The 11287-nt window shown below is 39.7% G+C and overlaps 1 protein-coding gene across 6 annotated transcripts in view; it reads left to right on the top strand.

Annotated features, from left to right (window-relative positions):
* Positions 1-11287, top strand: part of Pde4d (phosphodiesterase 4D) — a 1431689-nt gene that overhangs the window by 1064538 nt on the left and 355864 nt on the right. The window contains exon 1 of one of the 6 annotated variants that reach the window (XM_029468215.1): positions 6317-6785. The exons of the other annotated variants lie outside the window; for them this stretch is intronic. Coding sequence (XP_029324075.1) covers positions 6661-6785 — 125 coding nt within the window. The 5' untranslated portion in view covers positions 6317-6660. Of the gene's footprint in view, positions 1-6316; positions 6786-11287 lie in introns of those variants that run through there. 6 annotated transcript variants of the gene reach the window in all.

The raw sequence follows: 11287 nt of genomic DNA on the forward strand, positions 1-11287 counted from the left end.
AGACCTGCTTGAATCAAGACCTGCTTGAAACATTAGAGAATACACGCCACTCTCTTTGGCTGACTGTGTTGCTACAATGGTGCAGCTTACACTTTGGACTCATGATACTATGCTGAGACAAGGCTATTTATACAAAATTCATCCTCTGTGTTCTTTCCTCATGACTGGAAAATTAAGTCCCCTTATCAATCCAAAGAGCTTATGAACATAATAGGATGCTAACATTCCTTACCAGAAGTGGTCCAGTGACCACTATCAGTGAAAGACTGACTTGGATGAAAGTTTCCAACAATTCCTTGGGGAAAATACCGAGGGTGATTTTCCAACATCATTATTTTGACAGATACATGTTATTCACACTGAGACTATATTTTTCCTTATTTCGGTGGGAAATAAAACAATTTACATATTTTTTAATTTTATTTTATTTGTAATTCATTTTTTACACTCCATATTCCATTCCCCATCCCTCCCCTCCCATCCTTCAACTGCTCCACATCCCACACCTCCTCCCCACCCCACCCTGTCTCCACATGGATGCCCCCACCCTCCACCTCACCTGACCTCTAAACTCCCTAGAACCTCCAGTCTCTTGAGGGTTAGGTGCATCAAAACACTGAAGCAACTTCCATGACTGTTAACTCTTTATCTGCACTTTTGGTATTCCTCCCCAATTGTAACCATTGTGCACACACAGATGCATAATGTCTGAAAGCTACATTTACAGAATGGATTACCAGGTAATTACAGTGCCTGATCACAGATAGATAACAATTCATAGAAGAGAATTTCCTTATTTTTTCAAACCCTACTTTAATAAGGGTTCTTTTTTTTCCTTTTTTTTCTTTTTTTTATTAGATATTTTCTTTATTTACATTTCAAATGTTATCTCCTTTTCTGGTTTTCCCTCCAAAAATCCCCTGTCCCCTCCCCCTGGTTCCCAACCCTCCCACTCCCGTTCCTGGTCCTGGCATTCCCCTATACTGGGGCATAGAGCCTTCGCAGGACCTAGGCCCTCTCCTCCCATAGATGACCAACTAGGCCATCCTCTGCTAGAGCCACAAGTTCCACCATGTGTGTTTTTTGATTGGTGGTTTAGTTCCAAGGAGCACTGGGGGTTCTGGTTACTTCGTATTGATGTTCCTCCTATGGGGCTTCAAACCCCTTCAGCTCCTTGGGCATTTTCTCTAGCTTCTTCATTGGGGACCTTGTGCTCCGTCCAATGGATGATTGTGAGCATCCACTTCTGTATTTGCCAGGCACTGGGAGAGGCCCTCAGGAGACAACTATATCAGGCTCCTGTCCACAAGCTCTTGTTGGCATCTGCCGTAGTGTCTGGGTTTGATGGTTGTTTACTAACAAAGTTTAGTACTTAATGCACTTCCAAACTCAAAAGTATTTCATGTTTATTCAAATGATTGAATATCTACTTGAATTTGTATTTATTGAGTGGAAATATCAGCAATAAGGCAAGCATTTGCCACTTAATCTCTAATTAAAACTCATATACCCCCAGCTCCCTGAGAAAAGATATTTGTTTTTGCATTTTGGTGGGTTCTTTGGAGAAGTAGGTCCTATTTGCTCACAAATGCTGAATATGGGATATACACTCTTTCCAGTGTGTCTTCATGGTTGATGTTTCGAATCTCAGAGGTTAGCATTGTTAGCACTGTAGAATAGGTGAGAAGCAAGTAGACAGAAGAGGTTAAGAGATCTTTGAAACATAAGCATTCAACAGCTTTGGCTGTCTTATTTAATATGCTAGTCAAGAACGCATAATGTTGGCTAAGAAAGTGCAATGTACATACAAGGCAAACTGTATAGTCTGATCTGATGTATGGACCAAATTAACTGCTATCTAACTCCTACTCTACCACCTAACATTCATCATGACTCAAGATGTAGATCTAAATCCCTTGTGAAAAATGAACATGCCAGTATTGTCTAAACTCACATTACTATGTTAATTACATGGGTTATTTCATTCCAGTAACACTCCCCAGAATCTCAGAAGCAGATGGTCAGCACTAGCCATCTTTTAGTACTGTTGTTTTTAGTAATGATATTCATGCTTATAGCTTTCGAGGCCCAATTGTCAGTGGTCAGATCATTTGCTGGATGGTGGTAATGCTGAAAACCACAAGGAGGGAGTACGGAGAGAGAGGAAATGTAGGGGAAATGAGTAGATGGGAATCAAATCACAGATACTGAATGAGGCATGTGTAGGGCTTCCAAGTGGAATTTTCTCAGTAGTGGTTCATTTAATAGCAGGAAGGCGTGGACTCTGGATGAAGATATGTTTGGGTGGTGGTGAATAGTCTTTTTGTTTGTTTTGTGTTTTGTTTTGTTTTGTTTTGTTTAGCACATAAGTGGTAGTAGAAAGCCTCTCCCTGGATTCCTTGTCCAGGAAATGTAGAAGGCAGAATTACCAACATCCCAGAACGTTAAAGGGAATTTTGATCTCCAGCTTCCCCTTAGCTGGAAGGAATCTGGAGACCAGCCCCCTCTTCCCCCAAACCCAAATTACAAAGCAGGAGAAATTACTGAGTTGGTATTTATGCCCTGGGGCAGACATGAACAGATGATGTCCTGCTGTCCTAAAGAAGTTCCCCCAGATTCTCCCATTGCCAAATTCAAGCCAGGCTAGAAGCCAAAAGAATCGTCTTTAGTAAATACTGTTGAGGTCAGAATACGGTAAATCCCGAGGCCTGAGATTGCTACTTCTTGGCATCTGTGTTAATTGCTGTGCTGGTCATTTCCAGCATCAGAACTGATATGCTGCAGAAAATTGATGTTCCGTGTACTGCTGTGTTATGTCTGCCTTTGGCTGAATGTTCTCAAGAGTTCAGGCTAACAGCATGATGAATGGGACTTATTTGGACTCCGTGCTTATAACCAATGATGCAGAGTGTACAGAGCCACAGAGAATAGATGGGTCAGCCTTGTTACCCTTACTAAGAGCTGAGCTCTGGTTTTGCTACAAGCCTGTTTGGACTAAGGTTCACACCTTTCCGTGGGACTCAATTCCTCAGAATATTTTCATTTTCTCAAAGGTCAAGGGTCCAGCTACCCTGTCTAGTCCCACGGCCAGGACATTCTGTTTTCCCAGACCTCTACCTGCATACCGGCCAGAGTTCTCCTCGACTCCAGACTCTTGGCATGAGGAATCTTCAAAGTAATCTCTTCTTGTCCCCATTGAAGTACAACTAATTCCCAGGAGGGAGTCCCTGCCAGGCTTTTGGTAAACCATTGCACAAGTACAAGTGAAACTGTCCCTGCTAAGAATTCCACCCTTAGAGGATTTACATTCTCATCCAGAAAGTTCATGTCTTACCCTTCAGTTTCTGATTTATGCCCTTTGATGGAAATTTTCATTTGAAAATCTACTGCACAACACCCTTGAATTATCTTGCTTTCTTGTGCTGTTGTGCTTAATATTCTGGAATGGAGGAAGAAGGCCAAAGGCCCTCTTAAACCTAAGGGCATTAAAGTACATTAAATGGTCATGCATATTTCAATGTAGGCAGGCATTAGGCCTTACCCTCACATGATACAACTGGGGACGCTGCCCCAGTATATGTTAACATTATTGATTATTCCTCAATAATCCATTTCTTTATGCCCTGGTGCTGTCAGCTTCCAGCTTCCCTTAGCTTTGTAGGCACCGTAGTAAGAGTCTCAGTTGAACAAGGAATCTGTGCGATCCCTCTGTATTCTTGAGGTTCATTGCCTCAATGTTATGTACATTTTCTCACATTTGCATGTGTGATATTTCTCATATGCCTTTGTATGCCTGTGCATGCAGAGGCCAGAGGTCAACCTCATCTATCACTCTTCATGAGTCATCTATTTTGTTTTCTGAGACAGGACTTCTTACCAGGACATGTCCAGCCAGCTCTGGGGATCTGCCTATCTTGTTTCCCCATCCCTGGAAGTGCAAAGAAGTGCAGCAAACCTAGGTCTTTATGTTAGAGCTAGGGAGCAAATGCAGGTCCTCAGGCTCATCATGCAACACAGATTTAGCAACTGAGATGTCTCCCAGACCCAGTCACCTGTCTTTAAACTATAAAGAAATAGACTTGAATATCAATAAGTAATGTTTGGAGTAGTGTGGGGAAATTGATGTGTCCACAGGACTCAGAAAATGTGAACTGCCATAACCCATTCAGAAGAAAATGCATATGATTTTCATACAGTGTCTCATTTTCTGAAATAAAAGCACACTTATCAGAAAATAAATTGAAAACTATTTTCTTATCAATAGACACCATGCTTATAAGCATCTAAAAAATACTAGTTGAAGATATATTAACACAGCCATGTTATATGCTCTCATGTAAAAAAGCACTTACTAGATTGCCATGCTTTGACTAGAAAATTGTCCATTAGGTACACAAATGTGTATAGATTATGTGTGACAAGATCCAAATTCCCAACAACGAATTACCCCAAAGGAACACACATGCACAAGCACAAACATAGACATGCACACAAACACATGCACACATATGTGTACACGTATACATATATAAGTATGTGCACATGTAATGCACATACATATATGAGTGTGTTTGTGTGTTATATATGTGTATGTTTGTATGTATATGTTATATATGTTTAAATATATTTGGGAACTTTAAGAAAAATAAATATATTAGCAAACACTGAGAAAAATACAATTAATGTGAAAAAAGAGAAGATATTTGTTTATATATCTCTGTGTAATGTGATATGTTTACATGAGTATGGCCAGGAATGGTAGCAACTATTTATAGTCCCTGCAACTTAGAAGGGTAAGACAGGTAGGATAACCAAAGCCTATAAATTCATGGCTAGCCTAGGAGCAAAGACAGGTAAAATATGTTTTTAAAAAATCCTATATCATCATTTTGTAACTCAGAATATATAAAATAAAACAATTGAATGAAATCATCTACATTTTTAAACTCTAAAGTTAAATTGTGTAGTGTCTGACTTTAGTCGCCTATTAAAATTAACTTTTGATATATTTGATCACTGGTTCCAACATTTTTTGTTGTTGATCTTGAGATGAAAATCTCACTATATCGCCTTGGTTGACCTGGACCAAGCTAGCCTGAACTCATAGACATCTGCCTGCTTCTGTGAATTAAAGAAATTGTTTGTGTAGGGTAGACAAGACAGATCATATGTTTCAATGGCTAAAGGTGAATGAGTGAAACCTGAGTTCAATTCCCAGGCTTTAACTGAGAAAAGAGAGAACTGACTCTCAATGGTTGGTTGTTCTCTTCCATTTGCATGCCATAGCACACATATCCTTGTATAAACACATACACAGACACCACACACATACATAAGCACACATATATCACACACACAACACAAACATAAACACAATACACACATACACCCACACATATCATTCGAACATATGTGCACACCACAGAAACATACATACACACACCCCATACACACTGTACAAACATTCACACACACATGCCATACACACATATATGTATACACACACCATATATACAACATGCACACATTAATAACAAAGTTTCTTAAAGGATTTTATATTTGTTTGTATGTATTCAAATCCCAAGTAAAAATTATTTGAGACACTGTCTCCAATGTAGCTCAAGCTAGTATCAAGGTCACAATCCCTCTACCTCAACCTTCTGAGGGATGGTATTTCAAGTGTTCCCCATCGCTCTCTGCAGGAAATCATTTTTCAACTGTTGAAGTTGCCCAATATACTAACATTCTTGATGTCTTGGCTTGCACACAAGGGCTTACAAGATTTCACTGGAGAAGATGAGTCTGGAAAGCTGTGAGCTTGTTAAGCCTGTAACTTCATCATAAGACTGATGTCGTGAGCAGAATCATTTGCAATCTTTCCTAATTGCTCCAACTTGTCTTTTATTTCTTTAAATTAGCAAAGGCCTTGCTATTAGATTTCTCAGTAGTTCTTCACCCAAAGAGCGGGGAGAATTTACATATCTGAATGTTGCTAGTGAAGGGAGAAATCAGTAATCAGTTCATGTGATCACACATGGACTTCAGCTAATAATTTTTCTGTCCCTAAGAGGCTGAGTTCACTGCCATTGTGAATAGTAAGTTATGAAGGAAAACCCACAAGTTTTGATCCTAATGATTAAAAAGTTACCCATAATCATTTCCATGCGCCCATACCATTTTGTAAGTCTTTATAGTCAGTTTAGGATGATGGAGCTGTAATTGATTATGCTCTGCCTATAACATGTGTGCTTGAAGTATATGTAAACAACTAGCTATTTAACCACTAGTACATTAGGTTGCCATTCTCTTAGACCTAAATCAAAATGGATTAAAACCTGCCGTCTCCTCAGAGGGTAGTTCCGAGTGGAAACAGGCTTCTGCCGAGCCACAGAATATCTCCTACATCTGCTCAGCCAATAATTGGCTGGAGCACAACTCTGATTAGAAGCAAGCAACAAGCTTCCGTATCCATGAGCAGAAAACAAGGTACAGCATGTAGCCTCCGGGAGACACCCGTTTACTCTCGAAGAAAAAGCAGCACCCAGCGACCCGAGCAGCAGCATATGGCTGAAAGCCATTATCTGACATGCTCTTTCCAGCTTTCCCAGGAATGCTGAGCTGGCCACTAAGATTTGCTTTTACTTCCTGATTTGGGATACAATGAGTCTGCCAACCAGCTGTGAGCACCTACGTCTGGGGAAGGTGGCTAGATTCCGAAGCGCTTATGTTCACGGATCACCTTATGCCATCAACAAGCCAATTGATATTAAGCCACAGAGGAGACGGTAATTGCTTCCCTTCTCTCCGTTGTTGTCAGTAAAAGTGTGTTTGCTACCCTTTGGTAACGGCTTTGGAGATCTGCTGTACTGGGAGGGTCCAGGAGCGAGGTTAGTTGTTAAATTCAGCATACTGAGAGAGCTGGGGAAAAAATTAACCTGAAAGGAAAGCTGACAAATATTCTTAGTATAGTTGTTTAGTTTGGCAAAAACCTAATCCAGTTTCAAGGTCTGAGGATTTACGGAATCGGGGAGCTTGCTAAATGCCAGTGTTACCATGAGAATCATCCAAGGTGATCATTGGAAAGGGGATTTAGCAAAATAAAGGATTTGTTTATTAGCAACCCTTATTAAGAGATACGCAAGATCTTTGTCTCTCTCCTTAATGCCTGTACCCCGTAATAAGCATGTGAGAGTTCCACGGGAAGCACACATGTTCATGCGCACACTCCAGAAGAGAGCAGTAGATTGATTGGGTTTTTCCCCCTATCTTGAAGTTGTGATTTCTAGATCTGAGTTCCAGAATTCTGCTAACTCATACTTCCCTTCCCTCTTCCAATGCCTTCCATCCCAGCCACACAAGCAAACCCATGCTCTGTGGTTTCAAAGCTGAGGTCAGTATTTTTAGAGCAAGGGGCTGTGTGCTAAGGGGATCCTTTCTGCTCTTGCAGTTGGAATGCTGTGGCAGAAGAGAGGTGCATGTGGGTAACACGTCTGGGAATCGTCCCTCTGTGTTCAATAAAATTATCGTTTTCGTCGGTATTTAGCAATGAGCTAGATGGTTTGATAAAAATGTTCCCTTCTCCCTGTGGATAGCAGTGCTCCTAGTTTTACGAATTCTCACAATAATAATAATGTTTAGAAAGGACTTCGGAAACTTTGGAAGGCAGGACATTTTGTTTCAACTGTCATTGCCATGTTCCCTTTTTGCCTTTCTTTTTCTGATCTTCTACACACATAGAGGTACATGCAAGACTCGCCAAACATACACTTGCCCGGATTTGACCAGTGTAAATGTTATAAACGTAAAGGAACATTTAGATTGTAAGTTTTCTTGGTGGAAATTAGGTTTTTTTGTTTGTTGGTTGGTTGGTTTTCTGTTTTGGTTTGTTTTATACTTCAGAAAGGATTACTTTCTGCCCAGAATATCAAGGGTTTCCCACAGTTCTGCCATTATGTAAATTTCCAGTGAGCCAACACCTACGATCTCTTATCTAAGCTTCATCTAAGCTTCGTTGCACTAACTGTGCCTCACGACCCCAGCAAGGCACTGGCAGTCGTCTCACAGCTGTGATGTAGGGGTGAAAACTCAAATCCTCACAAGGGCCAAAGCCAAGGGTACATTTATTCCCCTGCTCCACCCTGCCCTTGGTTTTGGTTTTTTGCTTAAAAGCAATCATCTTTTCATGTAAGTCACTTTATATTTTATATAAGTTGATATATATATATATGTGTGTGTGTGTGTGTGTGTGTGTGTGTGTGTGTGTGTGTGTATATATATATATATATATATATAGAGAGAGAGAGAGAGAGAGAGAGAGAGACTCAAAAAGCTCAGGATGTTCCCAATTAATTTTATTGATTTTTAAATTTAAAAAATAAAGCCAACGTGTATTTGTCCAGCAACAAAGATACAATTTAGAATTATAACACAAAGTTTACTATGCTGGGGCCTAGCAAACACAGAAGAGGATGCTCACAGTCAGCTATTGGATGGATCACAGGGCCCCCAATGGAGGAGCTAGAGAAAGTACCCAAGGAGCTAAAGGGATCTGCAACCCTATCGGTGGAACAACATTATGAACTAACCAGTACCCCAGAGCTCTTGACTCTAGCTGCATATGTATCAAAAGATGGCCTAGTCAGCCATCACTGGAAAGAGAGGCCCATTGGACTTGCAAACTTTATATGCCCCAGTACAGGGGAACACCAGGGCCAAAAAGTGGGAGTGGGTATGTAGGGGAGTGGGGGGGAGGGCATGGGGGACTTTTGGGATAGCATTGGAAATGTAAATGAGGAAAATACCTAATTAAAAATATATATATATATATATAAATGAAAAAATAACAAAAACAAAAATAAACAACAGCAACATGAAACGCCTTGATTTATCTTCCCTGAGTCTCAAAGAGAAACATATCAGAAATTTGAAAACTTTGAGAAACCCTATTTGTCTGATTAGTTTTGTAAGTAGTTTTAAATGCATGTGATAGTAATCAATATTCGGGCATAGTCTGTGGACTTTATAAGGAAAAAAAACTACTAGATTGACCTCCTACAATCAGTTAAATGCTTTCTTATGCATAACCAGGCTCTTTACCACTCTGCCCCGTGGGACTGTGGTAGGGTAAACTCATCCTGAAACACAGTAAATGGGCAGGATGCCTGAGAATGAAAGAACATCCAACTCACAATTTTTTTTCCTATTCCTTAGCTCAGAAAAACAAACAAACAAACAAACAAACCCTGAGGTTGTATATTTTGAAAACTTCTGATTAAAAAATTAATACAGAATTATATTAACATCTCAAAACTAAAAGTAATCATTTAAAAGATTATAGAGAAACTAATATACCTGAGGTGTTGGTACCCCATGACCCTAGGATCACGAAAATCTACCCAAGGATGATTGATCCCCTTCAGGATGCTTGCCTGGACTCTGCTAAGATTAGTAAACAGAATCCATGTAGTTACAGTTATAGTTAGTTATAGTTATAGTTATAGTTAGTTATAGTTATAGTTAGTTATAGTTATAGTTAGTTATAGTTATAGTTAGTTATAGTTATAGTTAGTTATAGTTATAGTTAGTTATAGTTACATACTAAGGATTGTATTTTTTGGCAGATAGGAGATGGCTTTTCTGACTTAAATATCTAGGAAGGAAGTAATGGAAACTGTGGAAGAAAGCAGGGTATAAAGAAAGGGGAAAAAATCTCTTAAGGAAGAGATGCTCCAGCAGAGTGGAACACACTTGTAATCCCAGCACTTGAGATGCAGAAGCAGGAAGATCAGGAGATCAAAGCCAACCTTGACTATACAAGGACTTTGAAGATAGTCTAGGTTATATGTGACCTTGTCTCAAAAAAGTGAAAAATCCCAGATGTGAGAGGTTACTCCCGTAAGTCTAGTACTTGGGAGGTTGGGACAGAGTGGAATTGCAAGGAGTTCGAAGTTAGCCTGGGGTTCACAGTTAAGTTGAAGCACATCTATAACTAAATAATAAGACCCTATCTCACAAAAAGAGAAAAAAGAGGGAAAGAGGGAGAATGAGAATGGGGGGGGGTGAAATTAAAAAAATGGCTATATGTTGTTTCTGCCTACCCAATGAAGCATAATATTGAGTTAATAAAAGGAAATCTGGCTTTTTAGTGAAACCCATTGGGGTTGGGGGATGAAATAGCAATGTAATAGTAGAAATTCAAAATATAGTTCCATTTAAATCCAGGTGTATCCTCATCAAATAATGACTTGCCGAAAGAAAAGTGTATTCGGACGCAGAAAAATAATTTCCATCTTAAAAATCAGCCCCATTATAAGCACAGCCACATGGTCATTTCATAGTTACCCATTTTTATCTCAAGTGGCAATGAAGACATTATCAAGGCAGTTAAAGTACAAGTCTTAATTAAGCTCAGTGCTGACAAGAGTGACATCTCTGCCATCTGGAATTACCGTCATTTGCTGTATTTATAATTTCTAAAATATTTAAGTTTTTTTTTTGTCTCCACAAACTCTAGAGCAGTGTACTTTTGCCTTGCAAAGCAAAGCTGTAACTTTTTTAATTTATAAAATTTTAGCATTTCAATTTTGATACATAGAGACGGGAAGATCAGTTCTCTTGGATAGTCTTCCCCTTGAGTTTTTATATGTTTGAGATTTTTTCTCCCCTATCTGCATTGGCATGTCCTTGGAGCTGTCCATTGTTCTGGCCTTGCTTAGGTAATGATACTGTTGAAATTTCATGGGGACTGCTTTCTGTGCATACATAAGCTCACACCAGCTTTCCTGGTCCTCTGGCTCTTACAAACTTTCTGCCCTTCCCCCACCCCCTTCATCATGTTCTCTGAGCCTTAAGGGTCTGGGCTGTGTCATGAATGTATCAGCTAGGGCTGTGTGTCTCACGGTTGGTTGTTTTCTGCATTTGACAAGCTGTGGATTTCTATAATGGGCTCTGGTGCAAAGAACCTTTTTTGATAAGGAATAAAAGCCATGTCTGTATAAGGATAAGTATTCACAATATAGTTAGATATTATTCTGGTTTAAGAAAGTATCACTAACCAGGTGTAGTGGTGCATGCCTTTAATCCCAGCACTCAGGAGGCAGAGGCAGGCAGATTTCTGAGTTCGAGGCCAGCCTGGTTCTACAAAGAGAGTTTCAGGACAGCCAGGGCTATACAGAGAAACCCTGTCTGAAAAATCCAAGAAAGAAAGAAAGAAAGAAAGAAAGAAAGAAAGAAAGAAAGAAAGAAAGGAAGGAAGGAAGGAAGGAAGGAAGGAAGGAAGGAAGGAAGG

Source organism: Mus caroli, chromosome 13, assembly GCF_900094665.2.
Source record: "Mus caroli chromosome 13, CAROLI_EIJ_v1.1, whole genome shotgun sequence".
NCBI lineage: Eukaryota > Metazoa > Chordata > Mammalia > Rodentia > Muridae > Mus > Mus caroli.